The 23,584-nt window shown below is 46.0% G+C and overlaps 1 protein-coding gene across 6 annotated transcripts in view; it reads left to right on the top strand.

Moving 5' to 3' along the window:
• Positions 1-1,430: 1,430 nt before the first annotated feature.
• LOC138827506 (phosphatidylinositol 4-kinase beta-like) overlaps positions 1,431-23,584 on the top strand; it is a 40,879-nt gene continuing 18,725 nt past the window's right edge. The window contains exons 1-4 of one of the 6 annotated variants that reach the window (XM_070023083.1): positions 1,448-1,813; positions 2,704-2,901; positions 15,865-16,801; positions 21,964-22,008. In XM_070023083.1, coding sequence (XP_069879184.1) covers positions 2,897-2,901; positions 15,865-16,801; positions 21,964-22,008 — 987 coding nt within the window. In that variant the 5' untranslated portion in view covers positions 1,448-1,813; positions 2,704-2,896. Of the gene's footprint in view, positions 1,814-2,703; positions 2,902-15,864; positions 16,802-21,963; positions 22,009-23,584 lie in introns of all 6 variants that reach the window. The other 5 variants (XM_070023086.1, XM_070023084.1, XM_070023085.1 and 2 more) reach the window with 5 other exon arrangements.

Below are 23,584 nucleotides of genomic sequence, written 5' to 3'. Positions count from 1 at the left end.
AGTACACTTCCTCTTGAACATTGTTAGCCCCTCCATTGTTTTCCCCCTACCATCCCCTCCCTCCCTCCCTTCCCCAAGGTTCTTTTTTTTTTATTGTGTAATATCCAATATTTAATATCTACAATCTAAGTCACGGTAGCCACAGTATTCTTTTTTTTTTTTTTAACCAGTACTGGTTGATCAAGGCTGGTGCTCCATCATTTGACTCATAGATCTACTTCCACATTTTTACTGATTAATTGGCTAGCCAAATCTGGGTTAAACTTGAACTGTGATCTTCAAATCTTAGCCTCCTGAGTAGGTAGGATTACGGGCATGAACCCCCTGGCACCTGGCTTTGATCTGTATTCTCTTGACGCTCACAAAACTTTGTGAGCTGTTAATATTACTGCATCCACTTTGCAAACACAGAAACTGACGTTCAAGCCTGGGGTGGATGATATGTGGTGGTAGCATCAGCTACTAAGTAGGTTAAGGTAAGGGAATCGGTTAAGTCCAGGAGTTCTAGACCAGCCTGGCCTCTAAACGGAAAGGAAAAAAACAACTTGAGTTTAAGAGGTTATATCAGTTATCAGGTTGGCAGTGGCAAAGAAGATGATGGCATCCAAGATCTGGATGCCAAATAACTACCCTCAGTGTAAAATATCATCAGATAAGATTCTGGGGGGGGGGGGGGGAATAGATGTTACTTAAATCCCTTAGCAAAGACACTGGGATAGAGGTTCTGAGGAGGAAGAAGTCTCTCAATTATCAGTGCGAATCAACAAATACGCAAAATCAAAACCAGAAGTTCAGTCTGTCTATTTATTTAGTCTTTTGCCGTGGTGGCTTTCGTTAGAAAGAAGGGATTTCCGTCCTTATCATTTCACTCACCTCTCCCAGCCAGGGAGTGACTTCGGAGGCAGAACCACGGCCGCTGAAATTGTAACATTCCGGAAGCGAGAAGTAACACAATCGTGGCATTGCCCTTAAAGATGAATAAGGAAAGAGCAGTAAGGGTGACGGTCTTCCTCACCCACCCTGGTCTTTCCCGTCTCCTTTTTGGCCCCTCCGGCATGGATCCCAGAGTCCGGTTTACTAAGGAAGTGAAGTAGGATTAGGGAGGAGGGAAAGTCCCCGGTTTCAATTACAGTAGCCTGTAACTGTAGCTGACTCAAAAGCCTCCTTTACACAGTATTTACATGTTTCTGTATTTATAGACCCTCTTTCCTAAGAGGGCGCCCATACCCGGCCACCTAATCCAGTTCCTTTCGCAGAACCACCTTCTCGGCTTCCTTAGTCGAGCAAATCCTCCCCCGCCTCAGGTCCGCCTCTCAAACATTGGCCCCGCCCACTCCCCGTAAGCCCCGCCCTTCCCTCTCCCTCCCGAGATTCCAACTATCCTTTCCCCGCCCCCTTTTCTATTTTTGAACAGGCACATTCTGGGCAGCTCATTTGACTCAGATTACTATAGGATCGGTGGGGGTCCTGAGCGTCGGGGAAGTAAGAAAGCAAATCCCGGGAAGAAAGGCTTGAGTTCCGGAAAACCTTACATCAAGACCTGCTGGAGAAATACTATTGTGATTATTATTATTATCAGTACATATTCTTTTGATCCTGACTGTGGAGCAGGGTTCAACTTCAGGCAGCATCAAGGCCCCTTCAGGCAGCGCCGTGGGCAGCCCCGCAGCCGGGGCCTGGTGCAGCCGCCGCGGCCGCTGTCAGGGAAGCGCAGGCGGCCAATGGAACCCGGGAGCGGCCGCTGCTGCTGAGGCGGCGGTGTCGGCAGCCCGACCCCGACCGCCTGCACCCCCTCCGCAGGGGTCCCCAGGAGGTAAGCGACTCCTGCCCCTTGAGTCACCTTTGCCCCGTGTGGTGGTGGTGGTGGGGCGCTCTCACCCTGTCCCGCAAAGCCTCCCTCCACCTGGGTTCGACCACAAAACTGCCCTGGGGGTGGCAGCTGCACCCTGCCCTCCACCCTTTGCTCTCGGGGCGGGGGTCCTCCTCTGCTTTTTGGATTCCTCGTCTGTTTAGCCCCTCCTTCGGCCCCGAGGATTCCCGTCCACCCCCCCCCCCCGCACCTTCTTACCCTCATTGCCTCCGTCCCTAATTATTTTTCCCGTCGTGAACCCTTCCCACCTTAGATCCCTTCCAGAAGGTCCATCTTTGTTTGTCCTTTTCCGTCATCTGTGCTTCTGCCCCAAACATTTTCCATAGACTCCGCCTTTATCGCTTTTTCTATTTTGCCCCACTCCACCAAAATCTGTGCGCCCTCTGCACGGAGTTCCCGTTTTCTGGAACTAAAAGCTTGTAGCCCCCTTATCCTAGGCTGCTTCTGATGTCATTACCTCACCGTCTCCCACCCACCCAGCTCCTGGCTTCCAAGAATTGCCCATGCCTCTCTCCTTCATTGATCTCAGGCCCTTGTCATCATTTCCAAAGTACCATTTACATTCTACTTTGACCTTAACCCTCACCTTCTGTAGAGGGTTTTATGATCCCTGGAGCCATCTAGCTTCCTTTTCCCCCTTCTCAATCCCAGCCCTCTGAGGGTTCCTTCCCCTAAGAGAAAGATCCGACTTTGGATCCTTCCCATTTCCAACTTTGACACCTCCCCGTAGTTTCAAGGATTTTGCTGATCTTTGTGTCAATTGGTTCTGTTTTTCCTGTGGCTTTTATGTGTTCTTTGTCACACTCTTTATCTCCAAATACCACTTATTTCAGGATCAGCTAAACCTTGAACTAAGAAGAAAATGTGTTGGGAGGAGGGGGAGCCTCAGCTGTCTCAGGCTTTTCTGGACAAAAGGGTGTTTCTGGAGGATGGAGCAAGTTTTGAAGAAGTCCCTATCAGATTACACTTTGTTGACTACTCAGGAGCAGCCACTAGGAGGGATGAACAGGCCTGCATGGAAACTGAATGAGGTTGTGAGAAATTTTGTTTTGGATTATTTCGGGGTTGTGTTAAATAAATCCCAGAATAGAGTGTCTTCCCACCCCCTTTCAAGATGCAAGGGGAATCAGTTTACTGATTGAGGCTTACTAGAATAGTTTTGGTTGATTTCATAAGAGCTCAAGTTTAGGGTGGGGTAGATGGGGGTAAATGGGACCAAAAAAAATCAGACAATGGAAAGAGCTTGTACATTCAGAATCAGAACTCCTGGGTTCAGCATATAACTTCCTCACTTAACTTCTAGAATGGTCTTTTTGTAAAAATGGCCCACTCAATAAGCATCAATGCAGTAATAGGCTAATAGCAGGATGTGGGTTGGGAGAAGAATTCGGCTTGGTTTATTTGTTTATAAAACATTCTGGGTTCTCAGACAAAAGACATTTATTGCTAGTGGTTTTGTCATCCTGAGAATTTTCCTTCATCTCAGTCTTTCCAGTTTATAACCATGAGTGAAAGTTTGAAACACAAGCTCCTGACTTGCTTCTTTCGTCAACCCTGTGCATTAAGCTGCTGACCACCTGTGCCATTCCTCTTGCTCATAAATCCAGATTCTTTGGGGGTAGAAAGTGTTTGTGGAAAAGCTTTTTGAAGAAACTGGCTAGGAAAGAGAACTTGGGATTGGAAACTAGTTGTATTCCATCTCTCTTGGCCTGTGATTGTGAAGAGGACACATGAAGTTCCACTCATCTTCCAATTCTAGTCCCATCTGAAAGTAGTTATGCCACTTCATCTCACTTCTCCTTTTTCTATGCCCTAGTTAGCCAGAGTGCAGTCTGCTCATCATACCCTTTATAGAAGAAGCTTTACTCCTTAGAAGCATCGTAACCAGAAATATTTCCCCTAGTGTCTCTGCTTCCTTCTCAGCTAGGTTCACACCACATGAGAATATGTTCGTTGAACACTATCCAAAGGAACAAACTGAGATTTTCTTTCATTTGGGGAAGAGGTTTGGGAGGATCCTTCAGTAATTAGCATAGGATAAGAGAAGGCCTAGTCTAAGCACATTTGGAACTTGCAAAAGGGAGGAACAGTTCAGAGAAAGGTGAGCATATAGGTTGCTTCCGTTGCCATCTGTCAGTTTCATCAGGGGTTCTAAGAGCTGGCTTGGGCTGTCTGGCTGGAATCTACTTATACAAGCTTCACAGCCCTGCACAGAGTCCTTAACCTGATTCAATATTGACTTTACTACCTTGAGACCACTGCCTCCCTACCTACTGTAGCTTGGGAATGCCCTCTCCCCTAATGCTAGCACTTTTTGGGGCCTTGGGTAAGCCTTTGTCTGCTTCCTGGTGGGGCTTGAGCCTGCTTGACTGCTTAGCTTTGAGTAACTATAAGGAAAATGGAGGATTTTTTTTTCTCCACATTTACCATTGAAGCCAAAAAGGAAAGATGATTGAGACCTCTTTAAAGAAAGTTTTGAAGCAGAGCACTTGTAGCTCATGCTGTAATCTTAACTACTTAAAATGCTGAGGTCCAGAGGATCTCAGATAGAGACCAGCAAAAAGCCAGGGTAGAGTTATGGCTCAAGCAAGCTGAGCAAGCGTGAGACACTTAGTTGAAAATACCATACTGAAGCTAGGTGCTGGTGGCTCATGCCTGAAATCCTAGCTACTCAGGAGGCTGAGATCTGAGGATTGCAGTTCAAAGCCAGCCCAGGCAGAAAAGTCCCTATAAGACTCTTATCTCCAATTAACCACCAGAAAATTGAAAGTGGTGCTGTGGCTCCAAGTGGTAGAACACTCGCCTTGAGCAAAAAAATTCAGGGACAGCACCCAGGCCCTGAGTTCAAGCCCCATGACCAAAAAACAACAACAAACCAATATACTGGCAGAGAGAGCGAGAGAAGGTTTTAATTAGACATTAAAACATTAAGAAATGAGAGGAACTTCTCAATAGCCAAACAAACAGCCTAAGGTGATATGGAATCTCTCTCTCTCTCTCTCTCTCTCTTTCTCTCTCTCCTCTCTTCCCTCTCTCCTCTCACCTCCCTCTCTGCCCCCGGCCTCGCCCCCCCCCCCCCCCCGCCCTCTGTCCTGGGCCTTGAACTCTTAGGCACTGTCCCTGACCTTCTTTTCTTCTTTGCTCAAGGCTAGCACTCTACCACTTGAGCTACAGCACTATTTCTGGCTTTTTCCATTTATGTGCTACTGAGAAATTGAACACAGGGCTTCATGTGTACTAGGCAAGTACTCTACCACTAAGCCCCATTCCCAGCCCAGTGTTTGAGATTTCTTGACTCATTGGTACAAAAGTGGATTTAACTTTAGAGGTTTTATACCTGTTATTTATGCAATCATGTTATTTCTTCTTTTAGACACTTGTGTAAATTTAAATAATATATTTGAACTTTCTTTTCTTTTTTTTTTTTTTTTTCCGGTCATGGGGCCTGAACTCTGGGCCTGGGCGCTGTCCCTCAGCTCTTCAGCTCAAGGCTAGCACTCTACCACTGGAGCCACAGCGCCACTACTGGCTTTTTCTGTTTATGTGGTGCTGAGGAATCGAACCCAGGGCCTCATGCTTGCAAGGCATGCACTCTACTGCTGAGCTACCTTCCCAGCCCCTGAACTTTCTTTTCTATTAACTGTACTGTGTGGTGGTGGGTGGGGAACAACGACTGAGGATTAGAACCCAGAGCCTCATTCATGGTAGGCGATTGCTCTACATTTACCTTCTGTCCCAGTCCTCTTTTTCATTAACTTTATTTTTTGTTTTTGTTCTTTTTGTCGGTTGTGGGGCTTGAACTCTAGGCCTGGGCACTGTCCCTGAACTTCTTCAGATCAAGGATAGCACTCTACCACTTGAGCCACAGCACCACTTCCAGCCTTTTCTGTTTATGTGGTGCTGAGGAATCGAACCCAGGGCCTCATGCATGCGAAGTAAGCACTCTACCACTGAGCCACCTTCCAAGCCCCATCTTTTTCATTAACTTTAAACAGTCTCAAATCCTCTCATGTTCTCTCTCCTCTCTTTCCTCTCTGTCCTCTCTTTCCTCTCTCTCCTTTCTCTCCACCCCTCTCCCCTGGGAAATAGGGTCTTCCTCTATAGCCCAGATTGACCTTGAACTCTACCTTAACTGGGTTTACAGCTATGCATTGCTACACACCTGGCTAACCATCTAGTCAGTACCCACCTAATAGGATAAAGATATTTGTACCTTCCCCCCCCTTTTTTTTTTTCACCTTTCATGATCCATCTCAAAGGACTTTTTAAATAGAAGAGAATTTAACTACATAGCCCAAATTGGCCTTGAACTCACTAGATAGCCTAGGTGAGGCCATATGGCGGTCTGCTATTCTCCCTCAGCCTCCAGAGTGCTTGGATCACAGGAAAATGCCATCATGCCTGGCTCAGGATGATCTCTTAAAGGTCATTCTATGAGCCAGCTGTAGTAGTACACTCTGGAGTCTGAGGCAGGAGACTTAGGAGTTCAAGGCCAGCCTGGGCTACATGGTGAGTTTGAGGTTAGCCTTGATTACATAGTAATGAACAGAGAGGGGGAGAGACCACTGTGTGAAAATATAGGAATGTATAAAAACATTGAGACTGATCTAAAACAATTCATATTTATCAAGTCCATAGAATAAAATTTGAAGAGAAGAATGGTGATTAACTAAGGCAGGGGTTTGATTTGGGACTCTTTGCCATCTTGTCTTGAGAAAGACCAGTTCAGTAAGTTGTTTAGTAGAAGGCAGTAGAAGGTTATTTGCCTAGAGTCTTTTGAGGATGAGGATCAGGAAGTTAGGTTAAGTGGTAGAATTCCCTTTTGCAGACATGTACTTAACTGCTCAGTCCCACAGAATACATATGTTCAGTCTCTAGCTGCTGCTCTCTCTCTGCTCTATAATAATCCCTGGTGCTGAGACTGGATTTCCTACCTTGCCTAGACCTAAGCCACAAGGCATAGTTGTGAACACTCCCTTGTTTCTTTTTTTTTTTGGTCGGTCATGGGGCTTGAACTCTGGGCTTGGGCACTGTCCCTGTTCTCTTCAGCTCAAGGCGAGTGCTCTACTGCTTGAGCCACAGTGCCACTTCCGGTTTTCTAGTGGTTTATTGAAGATAAGAGGCTCATGGACTTTCCTGCCCAGGCTGGCTGCGATCCTCAGATCTCAGCCTCCTGAGTAGCTAGGATTACAGGCGTGAGCCACTGGCGCCCGGCTTCTTATTTTACCCTTCTTAGGAGCCAGCTGTTAGGCTAAGTCAAAGGAGGCTCCCTTCCCCCCACCCCCCACCCCCAGCTCCCCCTCTCATGCCATGTAGAAGGAGAGTTCCCCCAGGCTTCCCAGTTAAGTGTGGAGTTGTTTGGTCCTTGAGGACTATAGAAGTTGCTTCATGCTAATGGTTTGAATTTTCCTTTACTTTGTGTTTGCATGTGTGTGTGTGTGTGTGTGTGTGTGTACACGTGTACACATGTACGAGTACTAGGGCTTAAACTTAAACTCGGTCTGGGCTCTGCTTTTCAGCTTTTCAGCTCAAGGCCAGTGCTCTACCACTTAAGCCACAGCGCTCCACTTCCAGCATTTTAGTGGTTTATTGAGGCTAAAAGTCTCATGGACTTTCCTGCTGGGGCTGGCTTGAAACTGCAATCCTTAGATCCCAGACTTCTGAGTATCTAGAATTACAAACATGATACACTGGTGCCCTTCTCTTATTCTTAACAATAAATGAATTGATGCTGAGGACCATGTCTAAGTTTTTTGGTTTGTTTTTGTGCCAGTACCAGGATTTGAACTCAGGGCCAAGGCACTGTCCCTTAGCTCTTTCGCTCAAGGCTGGCACTCTACCACGTGAGTCACAGCTCCAGTTCTTGCTTTTTGGTGGTTAATTGGAGATAAGAGTCTTATAGACATCCCTGTCTTTGATTTGGATTTGAACTGCAATCCTTAGATCTCAGCCTTCTGAGCAGCTAGAATTAAAGGAGTGAGCCACCACTGGCATATTTGTTGTTTTTCTTTTGTGGTGCTGAGGATCAAATCTAAGGCTAAGCAAACTTTTAAGTTTTGAACAGTGGACATCTTGAAGTTTTTGTTGACCTACCAGTCTCTGAAGTAGAGAAAAAGAGAAGGATGTGCCAAGTATAGAGATACTGAGAAAAAGAGTTGTTTATATAGGATGATTACAGCTAGCATATGAGTTTCTAAGCAGACCTAAAAGGTAAAGGTCCCAGTTGAATTAAAGTGGCCCTCTGAGGAGAGTGCCCTACAAAGAAAGGTGTGGCTGGGAATGATTAAAGCTTCCTTCTTCTTATTCCTGTGCAACACATAGTTGTGAGTAGAGACAGATTCACAGAGGCAGCCATGCTGGTTCTACCGCTCAGAGGACACTACCTAATTTTAGGAGAACATAGTAAAAGAGTTGTTACCTTCTTGCTAATACCAAGCCCAAACTGCATCAGAGAAATTAAATCCAGGAATGAACTTTTTTTTTCCAATTAAAAAAGTTATTATCATGAAGATCATGTGCCAGAGAGGTTACAGTTACAGAAGTCAGATTAAGAGTGCATTTCTTTTTGGACCATGTCACCCCTTCCCTCACTCTTTCCCAGTTTTCCCCTCTAATCCCCACCCACGAGTTGTGTAGTTCATTTTCAACATAGTGTCTAGTGAGTACCACTGCTGCATTTGTTCACCCTTTATTCCTCCATTTCTGTGTCCCCTCCTTTGCCCCCTCAAAGACAAACAAGACAGAAAGAAAACAAAAACAACAACAAAGAACAAACTCCTCTTGTTTTCATTTCCTAAAGTTCATTTTGATAAATATTATTTTATATGATCAGATGCACATAGACATTTCGCCTTTGTGTTCCTCTCCTAAGAGGAAGAGTATCCTCCTTTGGTCTCACTGTGAGTGAGGAATGAACTTCTTGCTAAACATGTAAACTTAAAAAAGAATTGATTGGTGGTAGTTGGGTTTGAACTGAAAGTAGTATCATGCTTACTGAGCATATACTCTACTACTTAAGCCACACCCCATCCCAGCCCCAAACTTTTTTTTTTTTTTTTTTTTTTGTGGGTCTTGAGGATTGAACTCTGTCCCTGAGCTCTTCAGCTCAAGGCTAACTCTCTACCACTTGAGCCATAGTGCCACTTCCAATTTTCTTGTGGTTAATTGGAGATGAGTCTCACAGACTTTTCTGCCTGGGTTTGCTTTGAACTGCGATCCTCAGATCTCAGCTTCCTGAGTAGCTTGGATTACAGGTGTGAGCTACCAGTGCCCAGCTTGTTGTTTTGTTTTGTTTTTTTTTTTTTGGATCCGGTCGTGGAGCTTGAACTCTGGGCCTGGGCGCTGTCCCTCAGCTCTTCAGCTCAAGGCTAGTGCTCTACCACTTGAGCCACAGTGCTACTTCTGGCTTTTTTTTTCTTTTTGCTTATGTGGTGCTGAGGAATCGAACCCAGGGCCTCATGCATGCAAGGCAAGCGTTCTACCACTGAGCCATCTTCTCAGCCCCTTGTTTTGTTTTTTAATAGACTGTTTTGTTCATCTCTGAGGAACATAAGAGTTTTCCATCTTTTTTTTCTATGAAGTAATCATCTTGATACCTAACATTTCCATTTTTTGAGAAAGAGACACTAGAAGGGTAGTGGTAGAAAATAGGGGTTTCCAGAGTAACGCAAAGAATCTATGTGCCTACTCAAAGTATAGGCATCCTGAGTCACCAGCACCAAAAGTGGTGTCACTGATCTTGGAAATCACCTACATTCCAGCTTTATCTTGCTTATCTCCCCTTGGTCACGTTCTGAAGTGAATCTTATTTTTATTTTATTTTTTATTTCAGCTTCTTGAGTAGTGATTACAGTTATGATTCACCCGTGTATCTTTTTTTTTTTTGGGGGGGGGTCTGGTTGTGAGTCCCTCTAGAGAGTTCTGAGTAATGATTTTTTGTGCCTCCTTGTCTTTAAAAATTCTAGGACTAGGGGCTGGGAAAGTGGCTCAGTGGTAGAGCGCTTGCCTTGCATGCCTGAGGCCCTGGGTGCGATTCCTTAGCACCACATAAGCAAAAAGAAAAAAGCCAGAAGTGGCGCTGTGGCTCAAGTGGTAGAATCCTATCCTTGAGCAAAAGAAGCTCTGGGACAGTGCCTGGGCCCTGAGTTCAAGCCCCAGGTCCATCCTACACACAAAAACAAACAGAACTTCTAGATTTACAAGTCTTAACCTGATTTCTTTTTGCCTCTAGTACGTGGAGTATGTGATGACATTGGGTCAGGAGAAAGCTATCATCATAAATGTTTTAAAAGAGTTGGCTGGGTGTCAGTGACTCACACCTGTAATCCTAGCTACTCTGGAGGCAGAGATCTGAGAATTGCTGTTCAAAGCCAACCCGGGCAGGAAAGTCCAGGCAGGAAAGTCCATGAGACTCTTTTATCTCTTAATAAACCACCAGAAAACCAAAACTGGTGCTGTGGCTCAAGTGGTAGAGTACTAGCCTTGAGCTAAGAGCTGAGGGACAGCACCCAGGCCCAGAGTTCAAGCCCCATGACCAAAATCAAAACAAAAAAAAAAACTAAAAGAGTTATAAGTGGTGCCAGGCTCTGGTAGCTGATGCCTGTAGTCCTGCCTACTCAGGAGGCTGAGATATGAGGATTATGATTCAAAGCCAGCCTGGGCAGGAAAGTCTGTGAGGCTCTTATCTCCAACAAACCACTAGAAAACTGGAAATGGAGCTGTAGTTCAAATTAGTAGAGCTCTAGCTTTGAGCAGAAAAGCTCAGGGACAGCACCCAGGCCCTGAGTTCAAGTCCCATGACTGACCAAAAAAAAGGTACAAGTGGGAGAGAGTGAGGGAAGGGGCGACATTGTCCAAAAATCAATACACTTTTGCCAGGGACTGGTAGCTTACACCTATTGTCCTAGCTCCTCAGGGGTCTGAGATCTGAGTATTACAGTTCAAAGCCAGCCTGGCCAGGAAAGTACTGAGACTCTTATCTGCAATTAACCACCAGAAAATTGGAAGTGGCGCAGTGACTCAAAATAATACAGTGCTAGCCTTGAGCACAAAGAGGCTCAGGAATAGTGCCCAGACCCTGAGTTCAAGCCCAATGACTGACCAAAAAAAAAAAAAAAGGAAATACTCTTTACCTGACTTTTTTTTTTTTTTTTTGGTCGGCTGTGGGGCTCGAACTCTGGGCCTGGGCACTGTCCCTCAGCTCTTCAGCTCAAGGCAAGCGCTCTACCACTTGAGCTACAGCGCCACTTCCGGTTTTCTGTGGTTTATTGGAGATAGGAGTCTCACGGTCTCTCCTGCCCGGGTTGGCTTTGAACCGCGATCCTCAGATCTCAGCCTCCTGAGTAGCTAGGATTACAGGCGTGAGCCACCAGCGCCTGGCTTCTTTACCTGACTTAAGTAACTATAACCTCTCTGTACATTACCTTTATGGTACATTTTTTATTTATTTATTTTTTGTTGGTCTTGGGCCTTGAATTCAGGGCCTAGGCGCTGTCCCTAAGTACTTTTGTTCAAGGCTACTGCTATATCACTTTGAGCCACAGCACCCACTTCTGGTTTTTGAGTGGTTAATTGGAGATAAGAGTTTCCTGGAGGGCTGGGAAGGTGGCTCAGTGGTAGAGCACTTGCCTTGTATGCCTGAGGCTCTGGGTTGGATTCCTCAGCACCACATAAGCAAAAAGAAAAAAAAAAAACATAAGTGGTGCTGTGGCTCAAGTGGTAGAGCGCTAGCCTTGAGCTGAAGAGCTGAGGGACAGTGCCCAGGCCCAGAGTTCAGGCCCCACAACCAGACCCCCCCCCAAAAAAAAAAAAAAAAAAAAGAGTCTCCTGGAGGCCTGGCGCCACTAGACTCCTTAGACTCTTATCTCCAGTTAATCACCAGAAAACCGAAGTGGTGCTGTGGCTTATTGTGGTAGAGCACTTGCTTTGATGTGAAGAGCTAAGGGACAGCACCCAGACCCAGAGTTCAAGCCCCATGACAAAAAAAAAAAAAAAAAGCAGGACGCTGGTGTCTCAAGCCTGTAATCCTAGCTGCTCAGGAGGATAAGATCTGAGGATCACAGTTCAAAGCCAACTTAAGCAGGAAAGTCTGTGAGACTCATCTCTACTCAGAAAACTGGAAGTGGCTCTGTGGCTCAAGTGGTAGAGCACTAGCCTTGAGCTGAAGAGCTGAAGGACAGTGTCCAGGCCCAGAATTCAAGCCCCACGACCAACAACAACAACAACGAAAAAAGAATCTCAGGGACTTTCCTGCCCAGGCTGGCTTTGAACCACAATTCTCAGATCTCAGCCTCCTGAGTAGCTAGGATTATAGATGTGAGGCACCAGCGCCCAGCTAAAAAATTATTTTAAAAGAGTTATAAGTAACTAGCTTCTCTTTTCTTTCTTTTTTTTTTTTTTTAATTTTTTTGGGGGGGGTCCGGTCTGGGTCTGGGCGCTGTCCCTTAGCTCTTCAGCTCAAGGCTAGCGCTCTACCACTTGAGCCACAGCACCACTTCCGGCTTTTTTCTTTTTGCTTATGTGGTGCTGTGGAATCAAACCCAGGGCCTCAGGCATGCAAGGCAAGCACTCTACCACTGAGCCACCTTCCCAGCCCCTCTTTTCTTTCTTGCTTGCTAGCTTATTCCCCCTAAATCTGATACTAAGTTTTGAACTCAGGGCCTTGCTCCCACTTGGCTTTTTTTTTTTTTTTTTGTCAGTCCTGGGGCTTGAACTCTGGGCCTGGGCGCTGTCCCTCAGCTCTTCAGCTCAAGGCTAGTGCTCTACCACTTGAGCCACAGCGCCACTTCTGGTGTTCTGGTGGTTTATTGGAGACAAGAGTGCCATGGCCTTCCTTCCCAGACTGGCTTTGAACCTCAATCCTCAGATCTCTGCCTCCTGAGTAGCTAGGATTACAGGTGTGAGCCACCAGGGTCCAGCCCACTTGGCTTTTTGACTCACAAAAATTTGAGCCACTCCACCACTTGAGCCATGCCGCCACTTCCACTCTTTTTTTTTTTTTTTTCGGTCGTGGGGCTTGAACTCTGGGCCTGGGCGCTGTCCCTCAGCTCTTCAGCTCAAAGCGAGCGCTCTACCACTTGAGCTACAGCGCCACTTCCGGTTTTCTGGTGGTTTATTGGAGATAAGAGTCTCACGGTCTCTCCTGCCCGGGCTGGCTTTGAACCGCGATCCTCAGATCTCAGCCTCCTGAGTAGCTAGGATTACAGGCATGAGCCACCAGCGCCCAGCTCACTTCCACTCTTTTTGAGGGTTATTGGAGATAAGAGTATTGCAGATTTGTCTGCCCGGGCTGGTTCTGAACTGCAATTTTCAGAATTTAGGCTTCTAAATAGATAGGATTATGTGCATGAGTTACTGGCACCTGGAATAATTCACTTCTCTTATAAAATAATATAAGCATGTGCACACACACATTTACTGTTGACTGACCTTGTGGGTAGTTAGGATTCAACTAGCAGTGTGTGTGTGTGTGTGTGTGTGTGTGTGTGTGTGTGTGTGTGTGTGTGTGTGTGTGTGTGTGTGTGTGTGTGTGTGTGTGTGTGTGTGTGTGTGTGTGTGTGTGTGTGTGTGTGTGTGTGTTATTGGGATTGAAACTCAGGTCTACATGCCTGCTAGACAAGTACTGTACCACATGAGCTATACTACTAGCCCTTTTTTGCTTTAGCTATTTTGGGGTAGCATTGGCTGCATCTTTGCCTGAAGCCAGCCTGGGACCATAGTCCTCCTACCTTTGCCTCCTATACCTGGGATCACAGTTTTGAATGACCATGTCTGGCCTATTTATTGAGATGAGGGTCTCACCAACTTTGTTGTTTTTTTCTGGCTTCAAATTGTTTTTCTCCTAATCACTGCCTCTTGAACATCTGGTACAGGTATATGCCAGGCTTCAACTAGCATTTGCGTTCCACTGTGTGCCAGGGACTGTGCTAAATCCTTGCAGTGACATGAACTTATTGCTTTTACACAGTAACAGTGAGAAGTAGTTTATTTTCCCTGTTGGCAGTTGAGCAAATGGAAACTCAGAAGACACATGGCTTGCATAACTTTACATATTATAGAAAGGATTTTGAACCCTAGCATAGTTGTTACCAAGTCCAGGGTTCTTTGCACCATCCTTCAGTTGTCACCACACTGAAGAAGAGCTATGAAGCCAGACAGAATTTGTACAGCTTTTTCCCCCCTCCTGGGGCTTACACTCTGGGCCTGGGCACTGTCCCTGAGCTCTTTTTGCTCAAGGCTAACACTCTACCACTCTAGCCACGGCGCTACTTTCAGCTTTTTCTGTGATTAATTAGAAATAAGAGTCTTACAGACTTTCCTTCCCAGCTGTCTTTGAACCTTGATCCTCAGATCTCAGCTTCCTGAGTAGCTAGGATTACAGGCGTGAGCCACACACGCCTGGCTTATACAGCTTTTGAAGGATTGGGGATGGTGGCTTTAGAGCTGTTTTCTTTTCCTTTTTCTTTTCTTTTTTTTTTTGGGGGGGGGGGGGTCCGGTTGTGGGGCCTGAACTCTGGCCTGGGCGCTGTCCCTCAGCTCTTCAGCTCAAGGCTAGCTTTCTACCACTTGAGCCACAGTGCCACTTTCGGCTTTTTTCTTATGTGGTGCTGAAGAATCAAACCCAGGGCCTCAGGCATGCAAGGCAAGCGCTCTACCACTGAGCCACCTTCCCAGCCCTTCCTTTTTCTTTCTTTCTTTTTTTTTTTTTTGTCAGTCATGGGAATTGAACTCTAGGCCTGAGCGCTGTCCCTGTGCTCTTCAGCTCAAAGCAAGTTCTCTACCGCTTGAGCCACAGCTCCACTTTCAGTTTTTTGTGGTTTTTATTGAAGATAGGAGGGGGGTGGGAAGGTGGCTCAGTGGTAGAACTCTTGCCTTGCATGCCTGAGGCCCTGGGTTCGATTCCTCAGCACCACATAAGCAAAAAAAGGGAAAAAGCCGGAAGTGGCACAAGTGGTAGAAAGCTAGCCTTGAGCTGAAGAGCTGAGGGACAGCGCCCAGGCCAAGAGTTCAGGCCCCACAACCGGACCCCCCCACAAAAAAAAAAAAAAGAGTCTCATGGACTTTCCTGCCCAGGATGGCTTTGAACTGTGATCCTCAGATCTCAGCCTCCTGATAGCTAAGATTACAGCTATAAGCCACCAGCGCCCAGCAGAGCTGTTTTCTTATAAGCAAAGTCTAGTATAGTATTTGTTGGCCCTTATTTACTGGGAACTTTGAGTTTAAAGACAAAAGGTAAGAGTATCTAACTAGAAAAATATATCAAGACTTTAATTCTAAGTAAAGATGAGATGCCTAGGACCTGAGTGTGGAATGTATATGAATAGGAAATTAAATTTGAATAAAAAATGAAAAGGGTTAATGCAAACATTTGAAGGGAGATACATGATGAGGAAGAGGTATAAAGAAATTTACAGAGGGGTTGGAAAGGTGGCTCAGTGGTAGAGTGCTTGCCTTGCGTGCAGCACTGAGGCCCTGGGTTCGATTCCTCAGCACCACATAAGCAGAAAAAGCCGGAAGTGGCGCTGTGCCTCAAGTGGTAGAGCGCTAGCCTTGAGCTGAAGAGCTGAGGGACAGCGCCCAGACCCAGAGTTCAGGCCCTACAACCTACCAAAAAAAAAAAAAAAAGAAATAAAAAGAAAAAAAGAATTTACAGAGTTAAAGACAGGGAATAAGAGAAGAATTGCTTCCCAGTATACCTGTGATATTTATGTTTGTAAAAACCTAACATAACATTTTGCAAGTACAAGCTGAGAAGTGGGGCCAAGGTGAGTAATTAATGCAGAGAGAAAAAAATAATAGGGTGATTGGAAGTGGATATAGTGATACAAGCTCCTGGGAGGAGATGACTTTTCCTATGATTTTGAAGGAGTCCAGGAAGACAGAAAGAGGAGATGCTGGGTAAGGTTTCATGACAAAGGGAAGACCTGTGGATGACACCATTAACCAGTATGTGTATGTTTCCCTTTCTGTTCCTTTCTCCCTCCATCCTGCTATAGCTTGGAAGCTCGAAGTCTGGCTGTAGCCATGGGAGACATGGTAGTGGAGCCTGCCCCCCTGAAGCCAACTTCTGAGCCTACTTCTAGCCCACCAGGGAATAATGGGGGCTCCTTGCTAAGCGTCATCACGGAGGGGGTCGGGGAACTATCAGTGATTGACCCTGAGGTGGCCCAGAAGGCCTGCCAAGAGGTGCTGGAAAAAGTCAAGCTTTTGCACGGAGGTGTGGCCATCTCCAGCAGAGGCACCCCACTGGAGTTGGTCAATGGAGATGGTGTGGACAGTGAGATCCGTTGCCTGGATGATCCACCTGCCCAGATCAGGGAAGAGGAAGATGAGATGGAAGCTGCTGTGGCCTCGGGAACAGCCAAAGGAGCAAGAAGGCGTCGGCAGAACAACTCAGCCAAACAGTCTTGGCTGCTGAGGCTGTTTGAGTCAAAACTGTTTGACATCTCTATGGCCATTTCATACTTGTATAACTCCAAGGAGCCTGGAGTGCAAGCCTACATTGGCAACCGGCTTTTTTGCTTTCGCAATGAAGATGTGGACTTCTATCTGCCCCAGCTGCTTAACATGTACATCCACATGGATGAGGATGTGGGTGATGCCATTAAGCCCTACATTGTCCACCGTTGTCGCCAGAGCATTAACTTTTCCCTCCAGTGTGCCCTATTGCTTGGGGCCTACTCTTCAGACATGCACATTTCCACTCAACGACACTCCCGTGGGACCAAGTTACGGAAGCTGATCCTCTCAGATGAGCTGAAGCCAGCTCACCGAAAGAGGGAGCTGCCCTCCTTGAGCCCAGCTCCTGATACAGGGCTGTCTCCCTCCAAAAGGACTCACCAGCGGTCTAAGTCAGATGCCACTGCCAGCATAAGTCTCAGCAGCAACCTGAAACGAACAGCCAGCAACCCTAAGGTGGAAAATGAGGATGAGGTAAAATTCGGGGATGGGACGGAGAGGCAGCGTGAGAGGACTGCATGAAGACAGGATGTCTTATGTAGGGTTATTCTGTCCTTTCTGTCCTTTCCTCTGTTTCATTTCACTGATGAACGCATGGAATGATAGAATGGAAAAAGACCTTAGAATTCATGTATTCCAACTGCCTCATTTTACAGAGGCAGAATCAAGACCTGCAGGGATAAAGTGACTTGCCTCAGGTCATATAGCTAATGGAAGGTTGATCCTTCTGATTCTGTCCAGAGTTGTTTTCACTAAACTTCACTGTCATTCCATTAACTACTTGCTGAGAATGGTAGGAGAGGGTTTCCACCATGGCTTAAGACTCAGGATAGCTATTAGGGCAGCCATCAGCGGGAGGGGAAAGGGGCTGTGGTGTTTGTGTGTACTGCAGGAGGGGAGATGTTAAATAGAATGTCAGCATCATTTTCCTGGTCACTCCTCATAATCCTTTTCCTTTTCCCTGAATACTTCTTGTTAACATAGAGTAAGGTTCATACCTTGTCACCGAAGCATCTGCAGAATATTCTACCTGCCTGCCTTCATTTGGGAGAAGCACAAAGGGAAGGAACAAGCAGTCTTAGCAGAGTAAAGCTAGTGCCTGGTGAAGGATCTAAGGCTGAGGAACAGGACACTGCAGCAGCAGTTAGGGAAATAAGCACATCTATAGGTTATAGCCACCTTCCTCCATATCTAGACAGCAGGGAAAATGGCCCAATGGACAGGCAAGTTTGGTAACCTGGTATCCCAGCCAGACAGTGGTGCTGTTTCTCTTCTCTTGATTCTCCATTGACCAGGCTTATCAGCCCAACTTAGAAAAGAAGGGAGAAAAAAAACGAGAAACTTGCACTGTTCGAAAATGTGTATGGCCATGGTCCTGGCCTCAGCCTCTGGGACACAACCCATCCACATTTTTGATATAATGGGATTTCTTTCAAGTAGAGGGAAGTCAGAGTGAAACTCAGGGCCTCATGCTTGCTGAGCAAGGGCTATACCCCTTGAGCCAAGCCACCAGCCCCCTTTTACATTGGTTACTTTCCAGATAGTAACTTCTTATGCCTAGGCCCAAATTCAGGCTTCTTATCTGGGCTCTCCTAAGTTAATGGGGATGACAGGTACACACCATTGTGTGTCCACATGAAGTCTCAATAACTTTTCTTTTTGTCCAGACTAGTCCATGATGCCTTGATCTCCACCTCTCAAGTGGCTAAGATTACAGGCTTGAGCTACCTTGCCTGGCCTAGAAATGTGTTTTAGTATTGTAATTGAATAATGGTAAAGTGTTCATTTTTATTGAGCACTTACTAGGTGTCAGGCATTATGTCAAGTGCCTTACATTTAATCCTTATAACCTTAATATATATTTTACCAGTGAAGAAACTAAGACACATTGAGGTTAATTTCCCCAATGTGTCTCAACTGGTAAATATCAGACCAGGACCCAAACCCACATCTTGTCTTCATAATCATTCAACTGAGCTGCCTTCATTATTTCTCACCATCTACTTGCTTAGATCCCAGCTGTCAGAGGCCATTGGGGAAGAAAGACCCGGCTATAGCTATCTACCCTTTCATATCCATGCACAGACAAAGCCCAAGCTGTTTCAGGAACCACAATGGGTGGCTCTTTTTCATTTCTGTTTGAGATTAGCAGCTGAATCCAGGATCCATGAAGGAAGAATGTTGCAGAGCAAGAAAAATCTAGATTCTGGTGGATCTAATAGCACATAGTGTTTGATAACTGTCTCATCCAAGATTTTAAGCCTGTGGCAGAATGAATGTGAGCAACTAGAAGTGAGTTCCTTGGTGCCTCTTGTCAGGTGTGACTTTTTGCTATATCCATTTTTTAGTCCTCATTTTAGGACCAGAAATCTTAAGAAACCTTTAGGCCATAGGCTTTCTCTTGCCCTCTGCTGGGCTGGGGTTCCTCTTCTTTACCTCTAACGTCTGCTCCAGGATTATGGATGACAGGCAGGTATTCTCTGAGTATTTAAAGCTCTGGGGCCAGCCAGGTGCTAGTGGCTCACATCTGTAATCCTAGCTACTCAGGAGGTGGAGATCTGAGGATCACGGTTCAAAGTCTGCCTGGCAGAAAAGTCCATGAGACTCTGATCTCCAAGAAACTACTCAGAAAAAGCCAGAAGTGGCACTGTGGCTCAAATGGTAAAGCATTAGCCTTGAGCACAAAGAGGCTCTGGGACAGCACCCAGGCCCTGGGTTCAAGCCCCAGGACCAGCAAAAAAAAAAAAAGCTCTAGGGGAGGGTTCTGCAACTGGCTGCCACTCTTCCCCAACCCAGCTCCTTGTCCAGGAAAAGATGAAGATTACAAGTCTCTAGGCCCTCCTGGATTGTCTGATATTGGCAGAATGAGACACCTGAATCCACTATGGCTCTTCAGGAAATAGGAGAGTATAAGAGAGACAGAAATGTGAATATCACCAGGCTTGTAAGCACTGGAGTCTTCCTTTGGGGTCTCTCCCAAACCCTTTTTCCATTTTGAGGATATCTATACCAAGACCTTTGTCCTCTAGATACCAAAGAACTGGTTTTCCTTCTTTTACTTTTCTCCCCTGTCATGCAACATTCATTCACCAACAACTGACCTTGTACAGTGTACAAAAACAAACCCTGTTGAAAAGACAGCAGAAAATAGAGGACAAAATACTGTTCCTCCCTGTAGTAACTGATAAGGTGATATGAAAACCATGGATATAGGGAGGTTAGTTTGTGACTCTTGAAAAGTTTTCTGCTCATAGCCATTACAAACACAAAGCATAGAATTTCCTTTTTTTGTTGGTTTTCTTTTTTTTTTTTGGTCCTGTCATGGGGCCTGAACTCTGGGCATGGGCGCTGTCCCTTAGCTCTTCAGCTCAAGGCTAGCACTCTACTACTTGAGCCACAGCGCCACTTCCGGCTTTTGTTTTTTTCTGCTTATGTGGTGCTGAGGAATCGAACCCAGAGCTTCATGCATGCAAGGCAAATGCTCTACCACTGAGCCACCTTCCCAGCCCACAAAGCATAGAATTTTCTGAAGCCTGAGTAGACTTTCAGGAAAGTAGAGTCTCTCTGTGAGCCCTGGTGCCATGCTCTCCATGTCTGCTCTCCTTTTGGGTCCTGAGTTTCATCCTGTGCTTCTACCACAGTAGGTTGCTCCTGCGACTCGGGTGGCAGCACAGTGAAGAGGGAAGAGCTGCTCTACTTTTCTTCTAGGCTGGAGTCTCCCTGCTCAGCTCTTTTCTGCCTAGATCTCACAGAGGGTTCCATTTTCTTTCCTTCCTGAGGAATCTTTGATTACACTCTTCCCACACACGATGAGACGTCTCTAGTACTGAGCTCTCCCATTTCCCACTATTCTCCTTCAAACTTGCCTCTTTAAAGCAGTTTTTTTAATCAGCCACTTCGGGGCTCTCTGTTCAGGCAGCCTTCCTTTCCATTTGTAGCCAAATGACAAATATTTTGGCATAAAGTGGGGATGCAGGGAGTGGTTTAGGCACCACCTCCGCCCTTTCCCGCATAAGGACACCAGATCAATTTTGTCTTTTCAGGAGTGCAACCTTTGTACAGAGAAATCTGCTGCATGTCACACTAGAGGCCCAGTGGGCCTTCCAGCCTGATATGGTGTGATGTCAGCTTCTTGGCCTCAGCTTTATTCCCTGCAGCTGACTCAGTATGAGTGACTCAAGCCTAGGGAGTAGGAGGAGAGGGCCAGCTCATACTATACCTCCTTCCCCGTAAGGCTATTAATGAGTCCACTGAGACCTTTCTGTGAGAGAATCGGCCAGAGCATTGCTCATAGAGCCAATGTCCTGCCTGCTGTTCCTTCTCTAGACAGATCAAGTGTAGAAATTGAACTACTATGTTGTCATCAATTCTGGTACCTTCACTGCCTGCATGCTCTCTCACACTTCTACTGAAGTAGAAGAGTTGTTGCCTTAGGAGAGTGTTTCCAGGTGTGGCTTTTCCCTACAAACGCTCTTCAACCCAAATTTTCCAAGTCAAATCCCAACTATAGGACCTCCAGTTAGAATAGAATTTAAAACATGAACCTGAATTAAGCTGATACTTGAGATGCTGGTTGTAGACTAAATCTCAGTGTCCATGGGTTTCTTGCCCTGGGAGCTTTCAGGACTTTGCCTTTTCTGTCCAGGCCCCCCTCCTCCTGCCGTTTGTGTGCATGTACTACCCCTGCACCCTTCCCTGGTAGACCTTGTTGGACAGAACCCAAGATGGCCCTGCACTTTGAGTGCTACTGCAGAACTACTGAATGAGAGTTCACGTACCATCCCTGTCCTCAGTTTTGTTCACTGATACCAGCTAAGAAACAGGAATGGGGTGATGCTTAGATTGTACCCCTGGGCTAGGACTAGGACAGCTACTGCCCAGCTAATAATCAGCTTTCTCCAGTGAATTTAGGTAAAAGTGTCCAATTTAAGTAAGAAAAACTTGTAATATGCCCAATGTCAAGTGAAATAGCCTGTCAGGAAGCTTTAGAAGGTTTGATGGATGTAAAATTGAGCTAGTCTTACTTCCTCTAGCATCCAACCCAGAGCCTCTATGTTCATGGGTCTTGTATGCCCTTGGCACATAGGCTCAAGTTGGGATTAGGCTTCCCAGGGTGATCCAGAAGCTGATTGGAGAAGAGGTAAATGTACTTGGCAAAGAAAGTTTAGCTCTTCCTGAGATTTCAAAAGAATTCTAGTATGGGGTCATGCTGCTTATGGAGTCCAGTCTCCTCTCAGTGATCTTCATGAAGAAGGGGTTGGCTGAGAGCACGTGAGTAACTATAGAGGAAGAACAGGGAAGCTTAGCAGTATAGTTACTGCCAAAAGGGCCTGACTTTAGGGTTTAGTCCCCAAAATAAGACTCATTTAGGCAAGAATAGATAAGAATAAAGTAAAAAGGAGAGGCTGCCTTGTCTCTTCGGCCTTTTTGACTGGAGTTCTGAACTGTCCTTTCAACATCCCACAAATGTCTGGAATTGGGCAAGTGGGATTTCTGGGTTTATGTGTCTTTCACTAAATTAGAACAGCACAAGAGAAGTAGTTATGGTCCAAGTTGGAGCTAAATTCTTTGCCTTTGTCTCTTTCCCTTCCCTCCCTGCCCCCTCTTCCTCCCTTTGCCCTCTGGCCCTTTCCCAGGAGCTCTCCTCCAGCACCGAGAGTATTGATAATTCATTCAGTTCCGTAAGTGGGGCCAGACTGGGACTGGGGTGGCAGGCTCCCCCCATGGCCGCATTTCCTCTCCGTCCCAGGTCTTCTGAGCCTCCAGGCAGAGGCTAGAGTTCAAAGACCCCTTTAATTCCTGGGAGATAGGCTTCTCCCTTTCAGCCCTCCCAGACCTGTAGGCATCTACAGGAGCCCAGGCAGACAGGCTGGGTTGATCCTTCTCTCAGAGACAGCTGGGCTGGATGCTGTGCTGTTCCATGCCAGCTCCTGGGTCTCGGGAACAAACAGCTGGGAAAGAGGTAGAAATCACTCCTGGATTAGAGCCAAAGACTGCTTGGCAGAACCCCCTGGGTCTTATTGCTCCCACCCAGAACTCTTCCCCATGGCTTCCGTCATTGGACCACAGAGTATTCAGCCAGTCTTCTAAATGGTAGACCCTGTGCTGCTTGGGAGCAACTCCAAAAGCAAACAGGACCTGACCGGAAGAAGGTTTTGTTTTTGTTTTTTGTTTTTTTTACTTCCCCACAACTGGTGTTCCTTTTTAACTTTCACCACATTTCTTCCAGGTCTGAATTCTTCCCTTTTCCCAGTTTACTGCCCAGGGTATTCTTTAATCCCCATTCTCCTTTCTTATTCCCTCTGGACTAACTCCTGACCCTCTAGACCCACAGTGTCTTGGACCTTATTGCTGGATAAAGACGTGAGAGGAAATGCTGGACCCTCTGGGAGTTTAAATGATTTTTTTCTATTTAAAAAAATTTTTTTTTCTATTTTATTTTTCTATTTTTTTTTCTATTTTATTTGTCTACCCAATCAGTTTTCAATGTTCTGTGCTGCTCCCCTTTCAGTCATGATTGTTATCTCCTCCCATGTGGCAGAGCCTCTCTCTAGAGGCCTGGGGTCACATTTCCAACGTTGTCCTGTAACTTAGGGGTCACATTTCCAAACATGTTGCTGTAACTTAGGGGTCACATTTCTGACATACTCATGTAACATAGAGGCCCCCATCTCAAATGCTGATTTGAGAATGGAAAGGAATTCTGCCCTTTATAATATGAGATGGCTATGAATTAGTTGGGCTGGAAGGTCCTTGGGATGGTGACTGGTTGCCACCTGAATGGATGGATGAAGGCTCAGATATTTCAGATAGTTCTCTCTCTTTCTCCTTCCCTCTCTTGCTCTCTGTCTCTTTCTGTCTTTGTGTGAGGCTTGAACCCAAGGCTTCAGTCTTTTCTACTAAGCCCCCAGGATATTTCCAGGGTTCAAAGAAGTCCACTACTATTATCTTTCTTTATCTCTCTTCTCCCTATCCCCTAAATTTCTAATTCTGACACTCTTTCATTGCTTACTGCCAGCCCCTCTTTTCCTGTCATGAGAGGCTGACAGAGTTGCTGTTTCTTTCCACTACCCTGGCTCTGTCCTATATACACAAGTGGACATGGTATACTGCTCAGTTTTCAAAAGAAGTCCCTTACCCGCCCCGCAGTTAAGGTAGAAAATCTCTATCAGAAAAGTAAGCAAGGCACATCCAGAAAGAGAAAGAAAAGTCTGGTGAGTACAATGCTATTCCTGTAAAAGGAGGAGATATTTTGCT

Source organism: Dipodomys merriami, unplaced genomic scaffold (genome assembly GCF_024711535.1).
Source record: "Dipodomys merriami isolate MVZ:Mamm:240054 unplaced genomic scaffold, mDipMer1.0.p SCAF_156, whole genome shotgun sequence".
NCBI lineage: Eukaryota > Metazoa > Chordata > Mammalia > Rodentia > Heteromyidae > Dipodomys > Dipodomys merriami.
This window is presented reverse-complemented; position numbering and strand designations above follow the sequence as displayed.